Source organism: Varanus komodoensis, unplaced genomic scaffold, assembly GCF_004798865.1.
Source record: "Varanus komodoensis strain SLA01 unplaced genomic scaffold, ASM479886v1 scaffold3, whole genome shotgun sequence".
Classification (NCBI taxonomy): Eukaryota; Metazoa; Chordata; class Lepidosauria; order Squamata; family Varanidae; genus Varanus; species Varanus komodoensis.
Window position 1 is genome coordinate 19510298 of NW_025335761.1, and position 17907 is coordinate 19528204.

The following is a 17907-nucleotide window of genomic DNA, read 5'->3' on the forward strand; positions in this document are numbered from 1 at the left end:
GCTATTGCATTGGGAAGCTAGCGCTTCCTAGAGAATCGGGAAACTAGCTGAAACTAGTGCTCCTGGAACAAAACAAGTTAGCAGAGCAGAAGGCAGTTCTGTTAACCTGCTCTGTTTGGGAAAAATTAGTCTCTGGGGTTGTTTTCAAAAGCACTAACTTCTGATTGTGCTAGTAGCCATTCCTGCAATGTAGTGCAATATAATGGCCACTGGTGGAGTGTCAGCTTGGGGTAGTGCAAATAGCTGTGCCTTGGGCATGATTACTCATTGCATCACATCTGTTGTAAGATATCAATTTAGGACTGATAAGGTTAGTTCAAAGATAATATTTCCATGTCTAAAGAAACCACTTGCAATGCTGAAACAGCAAGCCTGGGAGTAATGTGCTTGGTGGATGATGATAATTAATCAGATCACTAATCCACTCTAGAATGTATTTGCATTAAAAGCCAAACTGTATTAGCCTTCAGTAAGCAGTGGTGTGGTGGTCAGCTTTGAGGTGCAGGACTCTTCATGATAGTCCCTCCCCACAGGCATTTCTTCAAGGAGAGGCCAAACAGGCAGGCAGCTGTGCTCATCCTTGCCAACACACCAATTCTAGCAATTCTCCTCTAGACCAGGAACTGGTCTTTAGGAAATCCAGTGGCCCCTAACTGCCCATTTGAGAGCAAGCCATACCAAAATACGTTGCATTGCAGCAGGAAATCTAATGTTGCAGTGAAGATTTGTTCTCCTGCAGCTGCTACAAGGGGAAGCTCAGGAGGGCTTTCTTGGGAGAGAAGACTGCAGATATGTGGGCACTGCATCCCCAAAAGCCCTGGCTCCATTGCACCACTGCCAACCAAGCCGATGGTACTTCCCAACCAGCACTGGCAGTTTTTGGGCAAATAATTTGACTCACATTGGGTAATGGATACTACTTGGTACAGAATCAGTCACTGGAATTGAAAACAAGCTGCATAAAAGCAATATTTCAGAGAATACTGTAGGAAGCCTGCAACATAAATTGGTCTTTACCTGAAATGACATCAAAGTAAGTGTTGTATGCTGTGAACAGTTCATACAAACTCCTCTTCATCATAATGTCTTCTGGCTGTGGAGCCAGATATACCTGCTTAATATGCAATGTCATTGCCATACAGTGCATTGGTCTGGCGGAGAAAGAGAAGGCTGCCTCCAAATTGCTAGATGAGTGCCATCCTAGAATGAAAGGACGGGGCAGCAGAGAATGTTTGGAACCCTGTAGTCCATTACCACAGTTAGAGAACATGTGAATGGATGGCTAGAACCACACTTTAGATTACACATGCCAAGTTTGGAGACTTAGGTACTCAGAAGTATGTGTCATCAAAATATATTTATTTCTTTTACTTGTTCCTCTTTTTCCTTTGAAGCATATTTGTGCCAAATATAAAACATTCCAGCACCAGATAGAAGTTGCTGCCAAAAGGGTTGCCACATGTCATCAGCTAGCAGAAGATATGTTGGATCAGGGCCATTTTGAATCCAGAGAAATTCGGAAGAAGCAGAAACAGTTGCGGTGAGAGACTCCAGTCTTCTGGCTTTTAACCTTTTGAGGGAACCACAGAGAAAGCAGGGATGCATGAAATACATACATCACGCCTCTGCTGATTAATGAACTTACACGAAAGATATCAAAACCTAATGTGGCTTTTTCTGAAACTTAACTTTGAGCCAAACCAGATGTTATGCTAAACATATAGAACAAAACCAAGGTTTGCCTTTTGATTTACTCTAATATAAGTGCACATAGTTCCAATTTGAATTAGGGCCACCATACTCCAGGTTTAATGTTTTCTCCCAGAGTACAGTGCTCCCAATCCAAATTGGGGCCATAGGCAGTTAACACTAGCTTGAAACAGAAGACAAACCTCAATTGTACATTATGTGTTTACTGATAACTAAGAGTCAAGCTGCATGTTACAGCTTCTTTGGACACAGCTATTATGTTACACAGCTGCATGTTACAGCTACAAGACAGCTATTATGGCTTATTCATTTGAAATGCTAGTAACCCTTCAAATAAGGCCTTCCTGCTGATTTAAGAGTAACTGGAGTTAGATTCCTGTTGGCTGCCAGGACTGATCTATTCATGTGCACCTGCAGAGAAGGGCAACAGTCATACAACAAACATTAGGGACATTTTTGTCCTCAACTTCTGAATATAGCAATACAGGTCTTGATGAAAATGTTGGCCCATTGTGCAGCCACTCTTATAAAGGCAAACTCCATGCTAGGCATAATTAGGAATGGATTAGAAAATAGAACTGCTAAGATTTTACTTACAAAAATTTTTACTTACAAAAATCTTTGGTGTGACCGCACTTAGAATATTGTGTCCAATTCTGGTTGCTTCCATTGAATAAGGACATTATTGAGTTGCAAAAAGCACAGAGAAGGGCAATGGAAATTATCAAGGGGCTGGAGCTGCTCTCCTTTGAGGAGTGGCTGCAACAACTGGGATTGTTCAGGTTAGAAAAACAATGAGTAAGGGGAGACATGATAGAGGTGATTAAAATTCTGCAGAGAGTGGAAAATGGAGAGGGAGGAATTTTTCTCCCTCTTCCATCATACTTGAACCCAGGGCAATCCCATGAAGCTGACTGGGGGAAAATTTGGGACAGACAAGACAAGCACTTCTTTACTCAACTATAAACTATGGAATTCACTGCCATGGGAAGTGGCCACCAATTTGGATGGCTTCAAAAAGGGATTGGACAGATTCATGGAAGAAGAGGCTATTAGTGGCTACTAGCCTTGCTGTGTTACCTCCTTCATCAGAGGTGCCTTGCCTGCATATACCAGTTGCTGAGGACTTTGGGCAGGAGGAGGTCTTGCACTCGTCCTGCTTGAGGAAACCTGTGGACATTTGTTCTTATGTCCTAGTAAATCACCACAACGGGTTGCCCTTAAGTGACGATTGGACTCAAATTGGCAGGTCCAACTTCCTCTGGAGGGTTTACCAATCTTGATTTAGTTTGGGAGCATCAATAAGGTCTTCCCAGAAGGTTACATGTGATTGAGGAGACTTCAGCCCCTCATACTGTGGTTGGCTAAAGAAGTCCAAAGTTGTCAGCTGAGAAGGTCATTGTCACTGAGCTGGTACAAGCTGTGAGGTGGATTGGTAAATATGGTTCAGTTGCAAAGCTATGAATTAATGTAATTCTAAAATTATCTGCTTAAATATGAATACAGCCATGAAAAATACCCTATTTCTGTTTCATGCTTTTCCACATCAGGAACAATTGGGAGGAGCTGCTGGAGATGACAAAGCTTCAAGGCCAGCAACTTCAGCATGCTGAAGCAGTTCACAAGTGCCTGCAAGACCTGAATGAAGCCCTTATTCACATTGAGGTTAAGATCCTTTTAGAAAATATATGGGTTGGGTGCTCTATTTCTTCTCTCTGCCTTGCTGTGTCCTTTTGAGGACCAAATTAGCTGTGAGGAGAGAACCATGAACATTTATTGTTCAAGAAATTTCTATCACAGTTTTCCACATTAAACATCCTAGGTGGCTGACAGCAGTAAAACATGACATTCCAATATCATTTGTGGCCTGGGGCTATAAGCACTAAAACTGTGTATTGTAAGACATATCATAAAAAGATCATGAAAAATGTGCACAGACAGCAGACAGACAGGGCAGTCAATAAACTAAACTGAACCCTTGATGCACACATCTGCCCTTATGAAACTGGATGGTTGGTTTGCCTGGTTGAAGGTTTTAAGCCCTTGCCTTGCCTCCTTCCAATGTTTGGCACTCTTCCACTAAGCCTGGGCCATGTCCTCAAGCCTGGGGAGAAAAGTGTTTCTCTTGTGGAGCTCAGAGAGATGAAGCGGGGAGAAGTGGAGCCCAGTAGCAGAGCATCTGCCTTGCATGCAGAATGCCCCAGTTCAATCTCTGGCATCTCCAGGTAGGGCTGGGAAGAACCCCACCTGAAACTCTGCAGAACCACTTCCAGTCAGAGTAGACAATACTGGGCTGAATGAACCAGTGGTCTGGCTTAATAGAAGGCAAATTCCTATTTTCCTTTGGGAGGGTTTTCTTCAGCTCTTTTGTCAGTTCCTTTTAATGTATAAAATCACACTTCCCAGAATGCCATTTTAGGAGTGAATGGGACAGACACATGCATAAATATGTTGTGGCGACTCCATCACATCTAAGCTGGGCCCAAATTTCTCTCTGCCTGAATCTTTACACTTCCTTTGTAGCAGAATCAGACCAAACCCATTAACAGCAAACTTCCCTCTGTTTTTCCTTCAGGAGAGATCAAAGACCATCCCTGATGACATTGCGAGAGACCTGAGTGGTGTGCAGTCCCAGCTGCGCAAACACACAACCCTTGAGCATGAACTGTTTGGGAACGAGCAACAGGTAAGATAGGAAAAGCTTCATAACCTTTCTTAGACTTCTACTGGGTGTTCTTCCCTCTGAACTTTATTGCTCGTCTTTCCTTATAGTGGTGTTAAGGCTGAAGGAGAGGGTTATCCACAGCATAAATCCACATAAGTGCACCCTATATGATGGCAGGGTGAGGTTGTAGATCTGCCCCCACTTGTGACAGTGATGTCTCCTCCTCACCACCCTGGAAGAGAGGCTTTGTGGGTTCCCGCGCTAGACCTCATGGCACACTGCTTCATTTCAGGTCCTCTGGCTGCTGGTTGGCTGTGTGGGCCCACCAAAGCCGACTGGGACAACTGTGCCTGACCTCAGTTCACCAGCTAGCTTTTCACACATACTGAATGTTGCAGTATGATTGCCAGTTCAGCCTACGGTGGGGATATTTACCCTCAGTTCTCTTCTGTTTATCAGCTGCTCTGTAGCAGTATGTATGCAAAAGATATTTACTATGCTAATAAATGCAGCACAGCTTCTAATGTGTTGGAAACATGACCTTGTGTCACAAACAAATGCAACTGTGGGAGAAGCAGAAAGATTTGGAAAAGGGACATGCGCAGGGAAATGGTCCTTAAAACAAAATCATATTTCTTCAACGTATTAGCTATGCATAGATTTTTAAAAGGGGGATTGTCAGCTGCAGCTGAAAAGTGCTGAAACAGGAAGAGAGAGAGCTAATAGCATATACAGAAGCCCCGCAAGTTTTCCCAGCTCACTGACGCCGCTGCTCTTCTCCCCAAAGACATGCCTGGGGTGTCTCTTCTCCCTAGTGTAGTTACCTGGTTCTTCAGAATGTGGTTGACAGAAGTGCTAGTCAGTTATGCCTACCTTCCCTAGCCTGGTGCCCTACAACTGTTTAAACTAGAATTCCCATCATCCCTAGCCAGTATGGTCAATGGATAGGAATGATGGGATCTGCAGTCAAAAGTGTCTGGAAGGCTTCCGGTTGGGAAATGCTTTAGTTTTAATTTTTAGTTATAGTTTTTTAAAAGCTAAGCAACTTGCTTTTTCTTTTCTTCTCCTTGCTCTTTTTGCAGCTGCAGGAACTGATTGATGCTGCAGATGGCGTGCTCTGCCACTGCTCGGAGAGTCAGTCAAAAGAAATACAAGCAAAGCAACAGGCAGTGGTGGACAACTGGGAGTCCTTGCGAGGCAAATTGGAACAATGCAGGGAAAAGTTGGAAAAAGCCTGCAGGCTGTACCGCTTTTATGCCCAAGTGAGCGTTTCAGTGATGTCTCTCTCTTTAAAATAAGGAAAGCAGTTTTCATGGGTCTGTTTCATACATTTCACAGAGTTAACTGCTGGTGGGTGCCTTAATGCATTAGGAAAGAGGTAAATTCCACAGGTAACACAGAAAATTAAGAGGCTTCTGTGTTTCAGTGCTGCAAAGATTCACAGTCCTGTTTGGGCCTTGTGCAAGCAGACTTTCCCTGCACTTGGAAACTTTCTGTAGTTGTTTTATACTTGTAAATTTGAACTATCTGTAAAAATGTAGATAACTTTACAGTGTTAAAAGTTTCAAGCCATATTCATCACAGTGAATGAAACAGGCAACTTTATAATAAATTATATTGCCAGCAGAGCTAGCACTGAAAAATCAGAGCAGAGTCCAGCCCCCATTGTGGGGAGTTGTTATGTCAGATAGACCTAACTGTCCAAAGCTGTTCAGGGTACCAGTCCAGATTGTTTGCTTAGTGGCCCCTTCTAGTCCACTGGAGCCTGGGCAACTGACCAGAGGGATCAGATGCTGAAGCTAGCCCTGCCCTGCATGACGTTTTTCCTTCCAACCCTCCACTTTCTTTCTGCAACTGCAATCCACTGTGGCAGGTCCAATAATAACTTCTATATCCTTGACCATGGAAGGAGTAAGTCCGCACCTGCCCCCTCTGTAGTCCCCTCTGCACACGGAACTCTCGATCAGGAGCCAAGTCCTCTAGTGTGTGGACACCCACTGCTCTTGCACACATAAGGGTCTTTCTTCTTACAAGTATGCAGGGCATCTTCCTATCTGAATTCTATTCTTTACTTGTAGCACTGTTGTGTACGGTTAATGAGAAGCTATTCCACAAAATGGTTGAAGCCCCATTGGTGAGGGTGTTCAAGGACAGGCTGGACATGCACATGGTAGGCATGTCATGAGCAGAGCCCGCTGGAGCTAGGGTGGCCCAGGAGGCCCCTTCTGACTTGCTCTGTTTCTATGTTTCTAAAATAAGACATGAATCCATTTGAATGTGCAGTTATATAAAAGAAACATTACTTTTGTGTTCTGTGTTAAGGCAGCTCTACAGTTCTAGCAAACTAGCACACTTGCTTTCTAATGCTGCTTTACTTCCAATTGAAGCAGGAGGCACCGTTACACATGATCACCACCAACCCAAGCCATAGTCCTTGTTTTTTGCCTCTGTCTTAAGGTACGAGATTATTCCTCTTGGGCATCCGAGATGCTGAGAGAAATGGCAGTTGAGGAGAAAATCCGAGATGTATCTTCTAGTGCTTTGAAGATCAACCAGCACAAGCAGCTGTTGGCAGAGATTGAGGCCCGTGATGATATTTACGAATGGCTTCTCCAGCTGGGACAAGAACTGCTGCTGGAACAGAAAACAGCAGCAAAAGAAGTACGTACAAACCATGTAGACTCATTCCCACCAGTGTTTCTATAGACAGCATTCCTACCAAACCCCGTATTTGCCCTAGATGCTGGAATTAGGAAGCAGGGGAGACAAAGAAAAAACAGCATGGCAAGCTGACCCTTAGAGAAAGAATGAAGCACCTGTTTTCCTGCATGTTGACACAGATGATTATTGTCTTTTCCGTGAGAATCTGAACTCCAACTGCATTTCTGTTAACAACAGTAAGGCACCAAGCATCATATCTCACCATCATTATTTGTTGCTGCTTTATGTTCTGTCAGATCCAAAACACATTGCAGGCTCTCTCAGAAGAAAAGAGCAATGTGTATCACAAGTGGGCACAGAAGGAGCAGTGGCTGGAGAAGATCCACCTTCTGCATGTGTTTTACAGGGACTGTGAACATCTGGAAAACATCTCAAATTCACAGGAGGTAGGTACTTGGTGGTATGGGACTGGGAATAAGACCTGAAAGGGGCAACTCTGCACATGTGTGGCTCTCTCACTAATGTGCTTCACGTAGTTCAGATCCTTCTTGCAGCAGTAAGTTGGAGCCCACAGCTGCTCCCATTTCTCTCTCTTAGTCTGGCCCCTGCTCCCAGAAGATGTCTAGTTTTCAGCCCATCAGCACCATGGCCAACGTGCATGGGCTTATGGAAGTAAACCCAAGCTCTTGGTGCCGAACAGAAGACCTGCCACAGCCTCAGAGACTGCATATCAGCTGAAGCAGTCCAAGGAATGCTCCTCTTTTCTTGCAAAGTGAAAGCTTTGAAAAGAAGCTTGTTGCCACGGCTCATTCTGCCACTGCAACATCCGCACCATGAGGGCTTTCATATGTAACCCTCCTAGGTTTTCCCACCACCACTACTTTTTTTCCTTATCACAGAAAATCCAATAAGGAAGGAGAGGTAGAACAGTTGTACTGTAAGAACATATGAAAAGCCTTGCTGGGTCAGAGCAAGGGTCTATCTAGTCTGGCACTACATATGTTCACAAAGTAGCCATCCAACTGCCCAGGAGAAGCTCACAAAATGGGTATGAATGCAACAGCAGCTTCCTACCCATGTTCCCCAGCAACTGGTGTGCCTAGGCCCACTGCTTCCAGTACTAGATGTAGCATTTAGCCATCAAGATTCATAGCCATGGATAGCCTTGCCCATGAACTGGTTCATATTCCTTTTAAAGCCATCAGGATTGGTGGCTATCCCTACTTTTTGCGGCGGCAAATTCCATAGTTTAACTATGCACTGTGTGGACAAGTTCTTCTTTTTATCTGCCCTGAATCTTTCACAAGCAGCTTCATGGGATGAACTGGGTTCTAGTGTTATGGGCAAGGGAGAAAAACCTTTGAGATGGTAGTACTAAGAACCCTCCCTCTGGAAGCACCCTGTATCTATAGTCAGTGTGGCCCATGTCATGCCAGTAGGACTTTGGCAGGGTCCCAGTAAAGCGGGGTGGAGAGAGAATTGTCCGTGTTCCACCAGGCTTGCATGGTGCAGTTGCACAAGTCTTCCTGCGTCACCATTTCACCATTTAACAGTAGCAGAATATTGGGATGGAAATGTTCATTCATTGCCTTTAAAATAAAAAATAGGCATCATCATTTCTTGAGAAACTACTCCAGGCTGCAGTCATGCCATCAGTGTAATAGGGAAGAGATTGCTGAGAGAGCAGAGCTGAAGTGCTAAGCCACACACTACATTGATCTTGTAATGGCATTCACTGTGCGTGGTGTGCTTTAAATAGTGACTGTAAGAGGCTGGCATCAGGAATTAGTCTGTGGCATGTGTAGAAGAAGAATTTAACTCATTCTCCACATAAACCATTTCCCTCCAGAGGTCCTGTTTATTGGATAAAGAAAGCAGCTATTAGCTGCTAATGGCAAATAGCAGCTTTAGGGGAGGGGGAGCTGCCAGAGGAAGGAGAAAGTTAACCCCCCCGCCCCACTGTAAGGACATTTTACTGGAGACCAAGGTCAAGAACATCCAAACTATTGTATTCTTAATCATAATGTATGTGTATGAAAGCTGGACAGTGAAGAAAGCTGGCAGGAAGAAAATTGATGCATTCAAAACATGGTGCTGGAGCAAAGCTTTGCAAATACCCTGGACTGGCAGAATGACACACAAGTGGGTCCTAGGTCGGATCAAGTCAGTGCTTTCCCTAGAAACACAAATGATAAAACTGAGGCTGCCATTCTTCAGTCACATCATGAGAAGGCAAGACTCACATGAGAAAGCAATCATGTTAGGGAAAGTCAAAAGCAGAAGACGAAAAGGAAGGCCAAATAGGAAATGAATTGTATCCGTAAAGGAAGCCACAGCCTTGAGTTTACAAGAACTTGAGCAGGTCTGTCAAGGACAGGACATTTTGGAAGGCAAAATTTCATTCATAGGGTCACCATAAGTTGGAGATGACTTGATGGCACGTAACAACAACAACTGTGGTCCTCATTCACTTTGCTGCATACTCATACACAGTGGATCGTTAGGGGGACGATCCTTGCTGCGTTTCTCAGCTCAGAAATCACCGGCAGTGTTACACCAGCTATGGGGAAGAATGCCCCAGCCTGTGCAAATGTGGCTTAGCCCAGAGCTTACCTTCAGGTGTGGAGCGCTCACTATCTTTTACACTCCTGAGCAATTGGAGCTTGTGATTTGTAAACCTACTATATTTGCACTGAATTCTGTGAAGTTTTCTTGTCTGACAAACATCTGGGAAATTACAGAGGAAGCCAAAGGGGTTTTGATAAACTAGCACAAATTCTCAGAGGAGTTTTTGCACATTCCAAACTTATAGAGGACAGACATTTTTGTGAAAACTTCTACAGCAGTCATATGCTGAGGGTGTAATATAACATTCACATGTATTTGCTTGCTGTTGCCATGACATTTTTTTCCTGATTCCCACCCATTTATGTTATTGGTAATGTATTTAATACTCTCATATTGGTGATATTCTAACATATCATGTCAGAATGTTGATGTTGAAAACCCATAGTTTATAGAATGCAAATTTAGTTAGCAGATATTCATTCAAGCCCCTGTTTTTCTGTTAGATCTCTGTTCCCCTCAGGAAAAAAAAAAACTTTTTAACATGCTTTTTTAACATGCTTTATTTCTGAATCACCCCTCCACTTATTGATGCTTGAAGTAATTTACAATTAAAATCACAAGAAGATAAAATGCAAAAGGCAGAAAAAGCTACAGCAGATAGCAAACACTACAATAACACAGGAGAACCCACTAAAATCAAGGAGCAGTATTAATCACTCAAGGCTCTGCAGAACAGTTTTGTTTTCACCAGTTCCATGGATGGAGCACTGCTGCAGCAAGGACTTGCCTCAGATCCACACAATCTCATTTCCAGTAGAGATGGAGCAAGTTTTATGTAAAATGTGGAATATTCCTATTATGTTCAGCAAAAAGGCTGGCATTTGAAAGTGACTCAATCGTGGCAGAAAGTAGGAATCTTAAAAACAAAAACAAAACCTGACCAAAACACGGTGTAGTAATTCCTTGTTCTCTGCATGTGCGTGTTTAAGCTGGATTTTGTTGGTGGCATCATAAAGGGAGTCATACATGAAAGTTTTTCTCCTGCTGCACTGGATTGCAGCACAGTCCAGCTGTTCATCGTCTGGCATTGCTTCTAGCCGCTGTGTATACCTTCATCCGGAGGGTACTCCAGCAACAGTGAAGAGAGAAAAGCATTCAGCGAGGCTCTGCCTGCAACTCTCCCATTCGTTCTCTGTGCCAGTGTGACCAGGTTGAGCTTGTGCCAGCGACTTCAGTTACATCCAAGTGACTTAAGCTGTCGAAAGATTTCAGCAAGGTTCAGTCTAGGATTGCTCTTTTCTAAAGTAAATATGGGCACATATGGAGGAAATTAAGCAAACATACATCTATCTTTTTTATTACTGAGTTCTGGTGTGCCGTTCCTTGGAACAGTTGTAGGAAAATCTTCTAAGACCTGTTAAACAGAGATCTTGCTATTCTGAGTTCAGATAGGCAGCGACTGAGAGAGGGAGAGAAGATCTGAGTGTAGCTGTTTGGCTTTAAACAGCATCAGAGATTGTTAGGATCTGTTGTTTCAAGGCAATAGAAGCACTGGTGAGGGTCGGGCACCTAATCCTGTCATCTAAATAAATTATAATACAGTCAGGATTTGTCTGTGAATCACCTTTCTGCCTCACTTCTGACCTCCTCCTCATCGTTCCTAGTTCGGAGACTCATTCCTGGTTGTGGATTTTTGGATTTCTTTTCTGTTTGCCGCCTGCATGCTGCGATCATTTTCCAGATTGAATAAGTATTCATGCCAGTTGCACTGAACGAATATTACTAGGAGTTCTTAAACAGTTTACAGATTTTGTTATTTCCTTCGTTTCTTGGAGAAACCAGAAAGAGAGAGAGAGAATGGAAATTTCCCGTGCTAACAGAAAAAGGATGAAAAGTTTCTTTTAAAACGCTGGAGCACAGGAGCATCGACAGCTTTGACTTTTCAGGATTTAGAGTTAAATCTGCAAGATGTCATGCACCAACCTTCACAGCAAGACTTCAGGCACACCCATCTATGTTTCAACTGTGGAAGTTATGCTCTCTTCCACTCGAGCAGCCCCACCATCGACCTCCAAATCAGATGCCTGGAGTAGCTCTTTCCAGAGGATGCCACCAGCAGACATTCTGTCGGACTCAGCCTGGTATTTTCCAGCTCATTTACCATCCACAGAGACCATGCCAAGAAATGGTGCCTTGCCATCTCACTGTCTGTCCTCTGAGGTTTACAGCTCCAGGCTAGATATAGTCTTGGCACATTCAAATACAGGGCATGGTTTTGGGAAAGGCAGCAGCCGTGTTAATCCTTCTGGCATCAAGTCTTCATCTCCCACCCTTCAGAGAGGTCTTCAGTGCAACGGCCGAAGCAGCGTTGGTGCTGAGTCCCACCGCGCCCCTTCCAAGCAATATCCAGCAAGTTCCTGGAGTGTTTGTCATTCTTCTCCTGGTCATGCTGGCCCCATGCAGTTTCCAGGACCTTTCTCTTCTGCTACTTCTTCGAGAGCTCTACCGTGCTGGACATCACGTCTGGATGTTTCTCTGTGTGACATTCCAGAGGCTTCACCATCGCAGAGAAAAAATCTGTACACAGTGCTGTCACCTTGCTGTTCAGAGCCAGCCCAGCCCAGCTACAACACCCAGCTTTCAGATCTCCATGCTTCAGTGAAGCTTTACGTTTCAACTTGCAGTATAGTAATAAAGCCATGCAGAACTGCATCTCCACCAAGCAGCCATGCTTACTCAAGTCTTCTGTTACCTCATCTGAGAAAGATTTCATCTCCATCTTCTGGGTGTGGAACAAGTCCCCAGGAGGACCATCAAGCTATTCCCTCAAGAAGCCCTGAAGATCTCCAGGTTACCCAATTTCATGTCAGCTCTACTGCCAAATGCCCTGGTCTTCCCCAGCAAACAGTCTCCAGAGAGATATGGTTGACTCCAACTACAGTGTCTGCAGCAGATGCTCCTGTTGGCAAAAGAACAGTCACGAATACACATGTAGGTGCAGATATGGTTGTCTTTCAGAACTGTCATTCAACTAGTAAAGATTCTGTGAGGAGTTCAAGTGCCGGGATCATTCCAGCTCATCACAAGATTTCCAAAATAACTCTGATACTTGCAACCCCTTGGGCATCCTTCCCTATTAAAGTGGTAAGAGAATTCAGAAAAAGCCCAGCTCCTTCTGCTTTCATCAATACGCCAACTTCAGAAATGGTCAGTCAAACTTTCCAACAAGAGTATATGGGTTCTGGCTTCTCACTGTCCATAAACCCTGTTGGCTGTTCGGCACTCTACCCATCGCGAAAACAGGGTGGGAATTCAGTTTCAGAACCTTTGCAGGAACAAGACGCTGAAGGGAATGCAAATCAAGCTTCACTTGCAACAAATGTGCAGACTTGTACTACGAGAGCCACATCTCATCAGACTGGTGAGAGTGCCTGGTGTCCATCCATCTCTGTAAAAATTGCTTCCTTTGGATCTGGGAGGAAAGTGGTGAAGATTTCTATTCCGTTTTAGAAACTTACAAACTGCCATTTGTTAACTAAGAATGTTTAACTGAGTGCAGTATCTGTTCCTCCTTTCTTACTATTCTTACTGTTGCAATTTTTTCCAGTGGTGGCAAAAATACTTCTGTTTTGTTGTGTAATGTGGAATTATGTGTTTCCTTCTTGGGTAGGTACTGTGGGAGCATGGAGCTGGAGTTTTGCTCTTTTTTCCAGATGGTTTTGTTCATCTTTCAGTTTTAGATGTTAACTTGTCTATATTTGCTTAAATTCGGCTACTTCTAATGGAGAAAAACAATTCTGGTTTGTAGGAATGTCCCCAAATTATAAGGTTCCAGTTTTGTATCCAGGAATGACCATCCACCAGTGGAAGCACTGCTGGTAAAATGATTTTGTCCTCTCCCTGTAGGCCCCATTGACACAGGCAGTGTTAGAAGGCAGCCCACTAGGGCTGGGCCCCCAAATCTCTGGCTGGCCACCAGCTCACCTCCCTGCTGTCCATAGGCTGTGCTCAAGCAAAGCTCCAGGGGCCCGATGATCCCCATTGCATCTGATCCCTCTGAATTACCTGGCTTTTTGCCCACATGGGCTTCTCCTCCTACTCCATCCATGCAATCCTCTTTCCTGAGGCTTTTTTCTGAAATCAAATGCCATCTTCTCCCCTGTCCATACATTCCATTAAGGGTGTCTTCAGGGACAGGATCCTTAAAGCATATGCAAATCGGAATAGGCACATTTGTGCATTCTCTTTTTGGCCTGTGCCCTGGATCCTTTTGGTACTTGGTGCCACCACTGCCTCATGGGCTCCCTTCTGGAAGTTTGGTGGGTTTCTGGAGCAGATATGGGGGGCCCAGGAATAGGAGGGAGGAGTGTGAGGTTTGCTTGTCTAATGCTAGATGTGGCCTTCAATGAAGTATGGTGTTTTGGTAAAAGATATTTGTGTGTGTGTGTGTGTGTGTCAAAACACTAATCATACTGTAAAATTTCCCACAAGTTTAACAATGTTTCAGCATGCAAGGTGACAGGGTCATTGTTAAAGACTCCCCCTTCAAGTGGTATATAATATTGGTGCTTTCAAAGCTAAAGTCTTCAGTGAGTTTCACTTTTCTTTCTGTAAATAACATACTCGCCCATCAGATAAACTAGGGAAGGGAAAACTTAATGCAGTGTGAAACAAATCATATAATTTCTGATGAGGATCTTTAAAGCCCCTCTAATAGCCTATCTGACAATGGAAAATATGAAAAATAAAAGCATGTTTCCATCTGTGTCCAATCTTAGCTTTTCCAGAATGACTCTTTTCAAATAGCTAGTTATCAGTGGGAGATGAAACTTAAAATTTTACATATACCATGCTGGCTCCTAGATGCTCTTAAGCATTAGTCACCTTAAAAAAACCCCAAAAAAGTTTCATTCAAATACTTCATCTGAAATGTTTCAAAAACCTGTTAAAGAGGCTCTCCAGGGCTTCTTTTATGTTTTTCAGACATTTTGAGGTTTATTTATAGTGAGGATAATTAGCTATTGAATTTAAAACTGGATAAAATTCTGCTGCATTCTCACAGATCTGAGGTATTCAGTTACCCTGCAGCGCCACCTTGTGGTTGGTTAAGCGGTTATTGAGAAAGACAAAGAAATGCAGACTCCAGGGGGAAAAAACCTGTGTAAAGGACATACTTTTCCTCCCACACGGAAAACAGATGAAGCCTCAGTAAACAGCAGATGAATCCCCAAGATCAGATATAAGACGAGCCTTAACATTGCCGTAATTCTATTCTTTCTGATGGTAGTTAGTTTTCATGGAAATGGTTTCAAAAATAAAGATCTGAATGACAGTAAGTCTCAGTCCTTTTCAAAAACCAAAATCCTTTGTTGGCGTGTTGGGAATATGTCAGTGCAAGGCTTTTACCATAGCCAGGTGGAGGCAGCTGTGCAATATGCACGAATGCAGGGAGAAGTACAGTTGCAATCTCTGCTCCTCCTGCAGTGTTTTGCAGACAGAGAAGGCTGTCCTCCCAGTACATATGGGCCATTCATGCACTTAGGCTGGAAATCCATTGCTTCGGGCTTGGTGGCAAAGTCTGTCCCAGTGGGAGGGGTTCAGTCCAGTTCCCCAGAAAGCCCTACTCCTTTTCACCTAACCACCAGCTGTTTGGCATGTCTCTTGTTTTCATGCTTTGCAGGGAGGCGGAGGCATGCAAAAAGCTAGAGATGCTTTACCTAAGGCTTTGTGACTGGCAGGAAATGTTTTCAGCTAAAATATCCTGGTAGTTTTGGCCCCATCCCTTTTGGTTTCATCCCTTGGTTTTAATACAGACCCCAAGGAGCATCTCTTCAATGGAATTTGGCCCTTGAGCTTAAAGCCGTTCTGGACCCCTGATGTATGTTCTGTAGGTGTATAATCTGTATCTGGAAATGTAACAAGTGCATATCCCAAGTTCAAAGAGGCTTATCGTGTGGATGGTGTGAGTGGAGCTGACGTGCAGAATGCTGCTCACCCACAGACACTGCAATTTTGCTGTGTGCATTTTGTGTCTTTACTATTCAGAAAATGCACCAGTGAAATCACAATGTACCTTGTTCTCTCTGCAGCATGGTGTAATAGTACAACTCCTCGATCCATCTTTGTCATTTGAGGCTCAGGTGCTCTCGGTGGCTTGGAGTGCTTTCTACCAGCTTCGGCTGGTAGCCCAGCTGCACTCCTACCAGGACAGGGATAGCCTGCCTTCAGTAATCTATGCTCTGGTAATCTCTAAATTAGATTAGTGCAATGCACTCTATGTGGGGCTGCCCTTGAAGATGGTTCAGAAGATACAGCTGGTACAGAGTGTGGCAGCTAGATTAATAACTGGAACCCATACCTCTAAACATATAAGACCAGCTTGCATTGGCTGCCTGTATGCTTCTGGTTCCAATTCAAGGTGCTGGTTTTAACCAATAAAGCATTACATAGTTTAAGACCGCAATAACTATCGGAGCACTTCTCGCAACCATGATCTACTCAGGTACTACACTCAACCTCTGGTTTCTTCAACCAAATGCCAACTTGGGGGGAGGCATGGATGGTGACAACAAGGGAGAGGGCTTTCTCAGTGGTGCCCCCCTCCCCAATCTATGGAACAACCTCACCATCATTATCTGGCTGGCACCAAATCTGACAACTTTTCAGCTTCAGGTTAATATGACCCTCTTCTCTGAGGACTTTAAAGAGGTTTTTGTCCACCTAGGGGCTTGAGGAGGATCACCAGATATCTCACAGAGCCATTCTTTTGCAAGTCTTTGCTATTGTTTGTTTTTATCATGTTTTTAGCTGTTTTAAACTTTTAATGTTTTTTTTCCTGATTTTATTATATTTAAATTTTATTTTTGCTGACTGTTTAAATGGGCTGATGTAAACTGCCCAGGGAGCTTCAGCTGTGGGGCTGTATAGAAATGAAATAAATAAAGAAGCACACTTAATTAGAAAATAGTGAGATTTGCTGAAATTGGTTGCATTTATTTCCCTGTAAATATTTATAGGATCCAGTGGAAGCTGTTCCTATTATTCAATGTAACCAAGTATTTTTATGTACACTGAACTGACACTGGCGTATTACTGCAGACCTACACAAACGACAGCAGATGTAGAGCCAAAAGCAAACTACCACCCAGATCTGACAGTCTGCCAAGGCATCAGTGAAATGTGTCGCAGAAGGGTTGCTAAGCTCTAACCTGTCACTCATGCTACCTTGCTAATGGGCTGAAATCTTGGGGGGGGGGGGGAATCATAAGCTTCAGAACATGGTGTGACTACTAAACTAACAACAAACCTCCAGATCAACCATCACAGTTACTGTAACCCATCAGTATTGATTTAATTGTGATGAAGCGGAATTATGCAGTGTTCAATAGCAGAGAATTTACTGCTTTCACAGCAGCATTTAACATTCCAAAGAAATATAAAGTTGGTAGAGGCTTAAATTTTGGTGCAATGCAACTGAAATCAATCTATCAGAACCAAAAACAGTCTAACAGTAATTTAATCTTTCAGTTCTGAAATTTTTAAGTGCAGGGCAACATTTAAAGAAGAGGCATCAAGGCATAACAATCTCTATAGTTGAAGCTGGTCCCATTTTGAAGGAAGCAAAATTAGGACCTAAAATTGGGGGAGGGGATTTTACCGGGATGCATGAACTTTTAACAGTCCAGCTCACAGGGATTCTTGCATGTTGTTTTTTGAGAGAGCAACCTGTCTCTGATGTACCACAACCTCTGCTTTGATTGCCTGACAACTACCTCACTTAAAGATACTGGGATGGGGCCAAACTAGATTAGTTCCATTTAGGTCCCATTGAAACCAATGGGCTTTAAGTCATTACTAACTTTTCAGGCTGATTTCAGATTCAACTTAAGCTGCAGTCCTACATTCAGAGAACATGGTGTGGCTCACTTCTGAGTAACCTTGCATAGGAGGACTCCATCAGTCTGGATCCATCCCGTACAGAATTTGGTCTCCAGTTCACCAAAACAAATTTGGAGGGTTGCAGCAGGGAGGAGAGCACATTTGTTGCAATACAAAAGGAATTCATTTCCAGGGTCTTTGTTTTATCCTTGAGAAATGCCTTCACTGAATGAAATCCGTCTGGTAGCTTCTCATGCAATTGGTTCCTTACTCCTTGAATATATATAGACAAAAGTTGCATATCCAAGGGCATGATAGAATGGGAATGTGTTGTGAGAACAAGACTGCATTTTGATAACTCCATTGCCTGTTTTTTGAGCAATGTTGTTTTTCAAGGATAATCTTGCAAAGTGCATCACATTGAT

General features: G+C 43.5%; 1 protein-coding gene across 1 annotated transcript in view; it reads left to right on the plus strand.

Annotated features, from left to right (window-relative positions):
* SPTBN5 (spectrin beta, non-erythrocytic 5) overlaps window positions 1-17907 on the plus strand; it is a 115023-nt gene that overhangs the window by 41803 nt on the left and 55313 nt on the right. Inside the window, exons 28-35 of the mRNA XM_044435728.1 lie at window positions 1395-1540; window positions 3261-3375; window positions 4286-4396; window positions 5458-5637; window positions 6833-7036; window positions 7333-7482; window positions 11942-13025; window positions 15650-15846. Coding sequence (XP_044291663.1) covers window positions 1395-1540; window positions 3261-3375; window positions 4286-4396; window positions 5458-5637; window positions 6833-7036; window positions 7333-7482; window positions 11942-13025; window positions 15650-15846 — 2187 coding nt within the window. The remainder of the gene's footprint in view (window positions 1-1394; window positions 1541-3260; window positions 3376-4285; window positions 4397-5457; window positions 5638-6832; window positions 7037-7332; window positions 7483-11941; window positions 13026-15649; window positions 15847-17907) is intronic.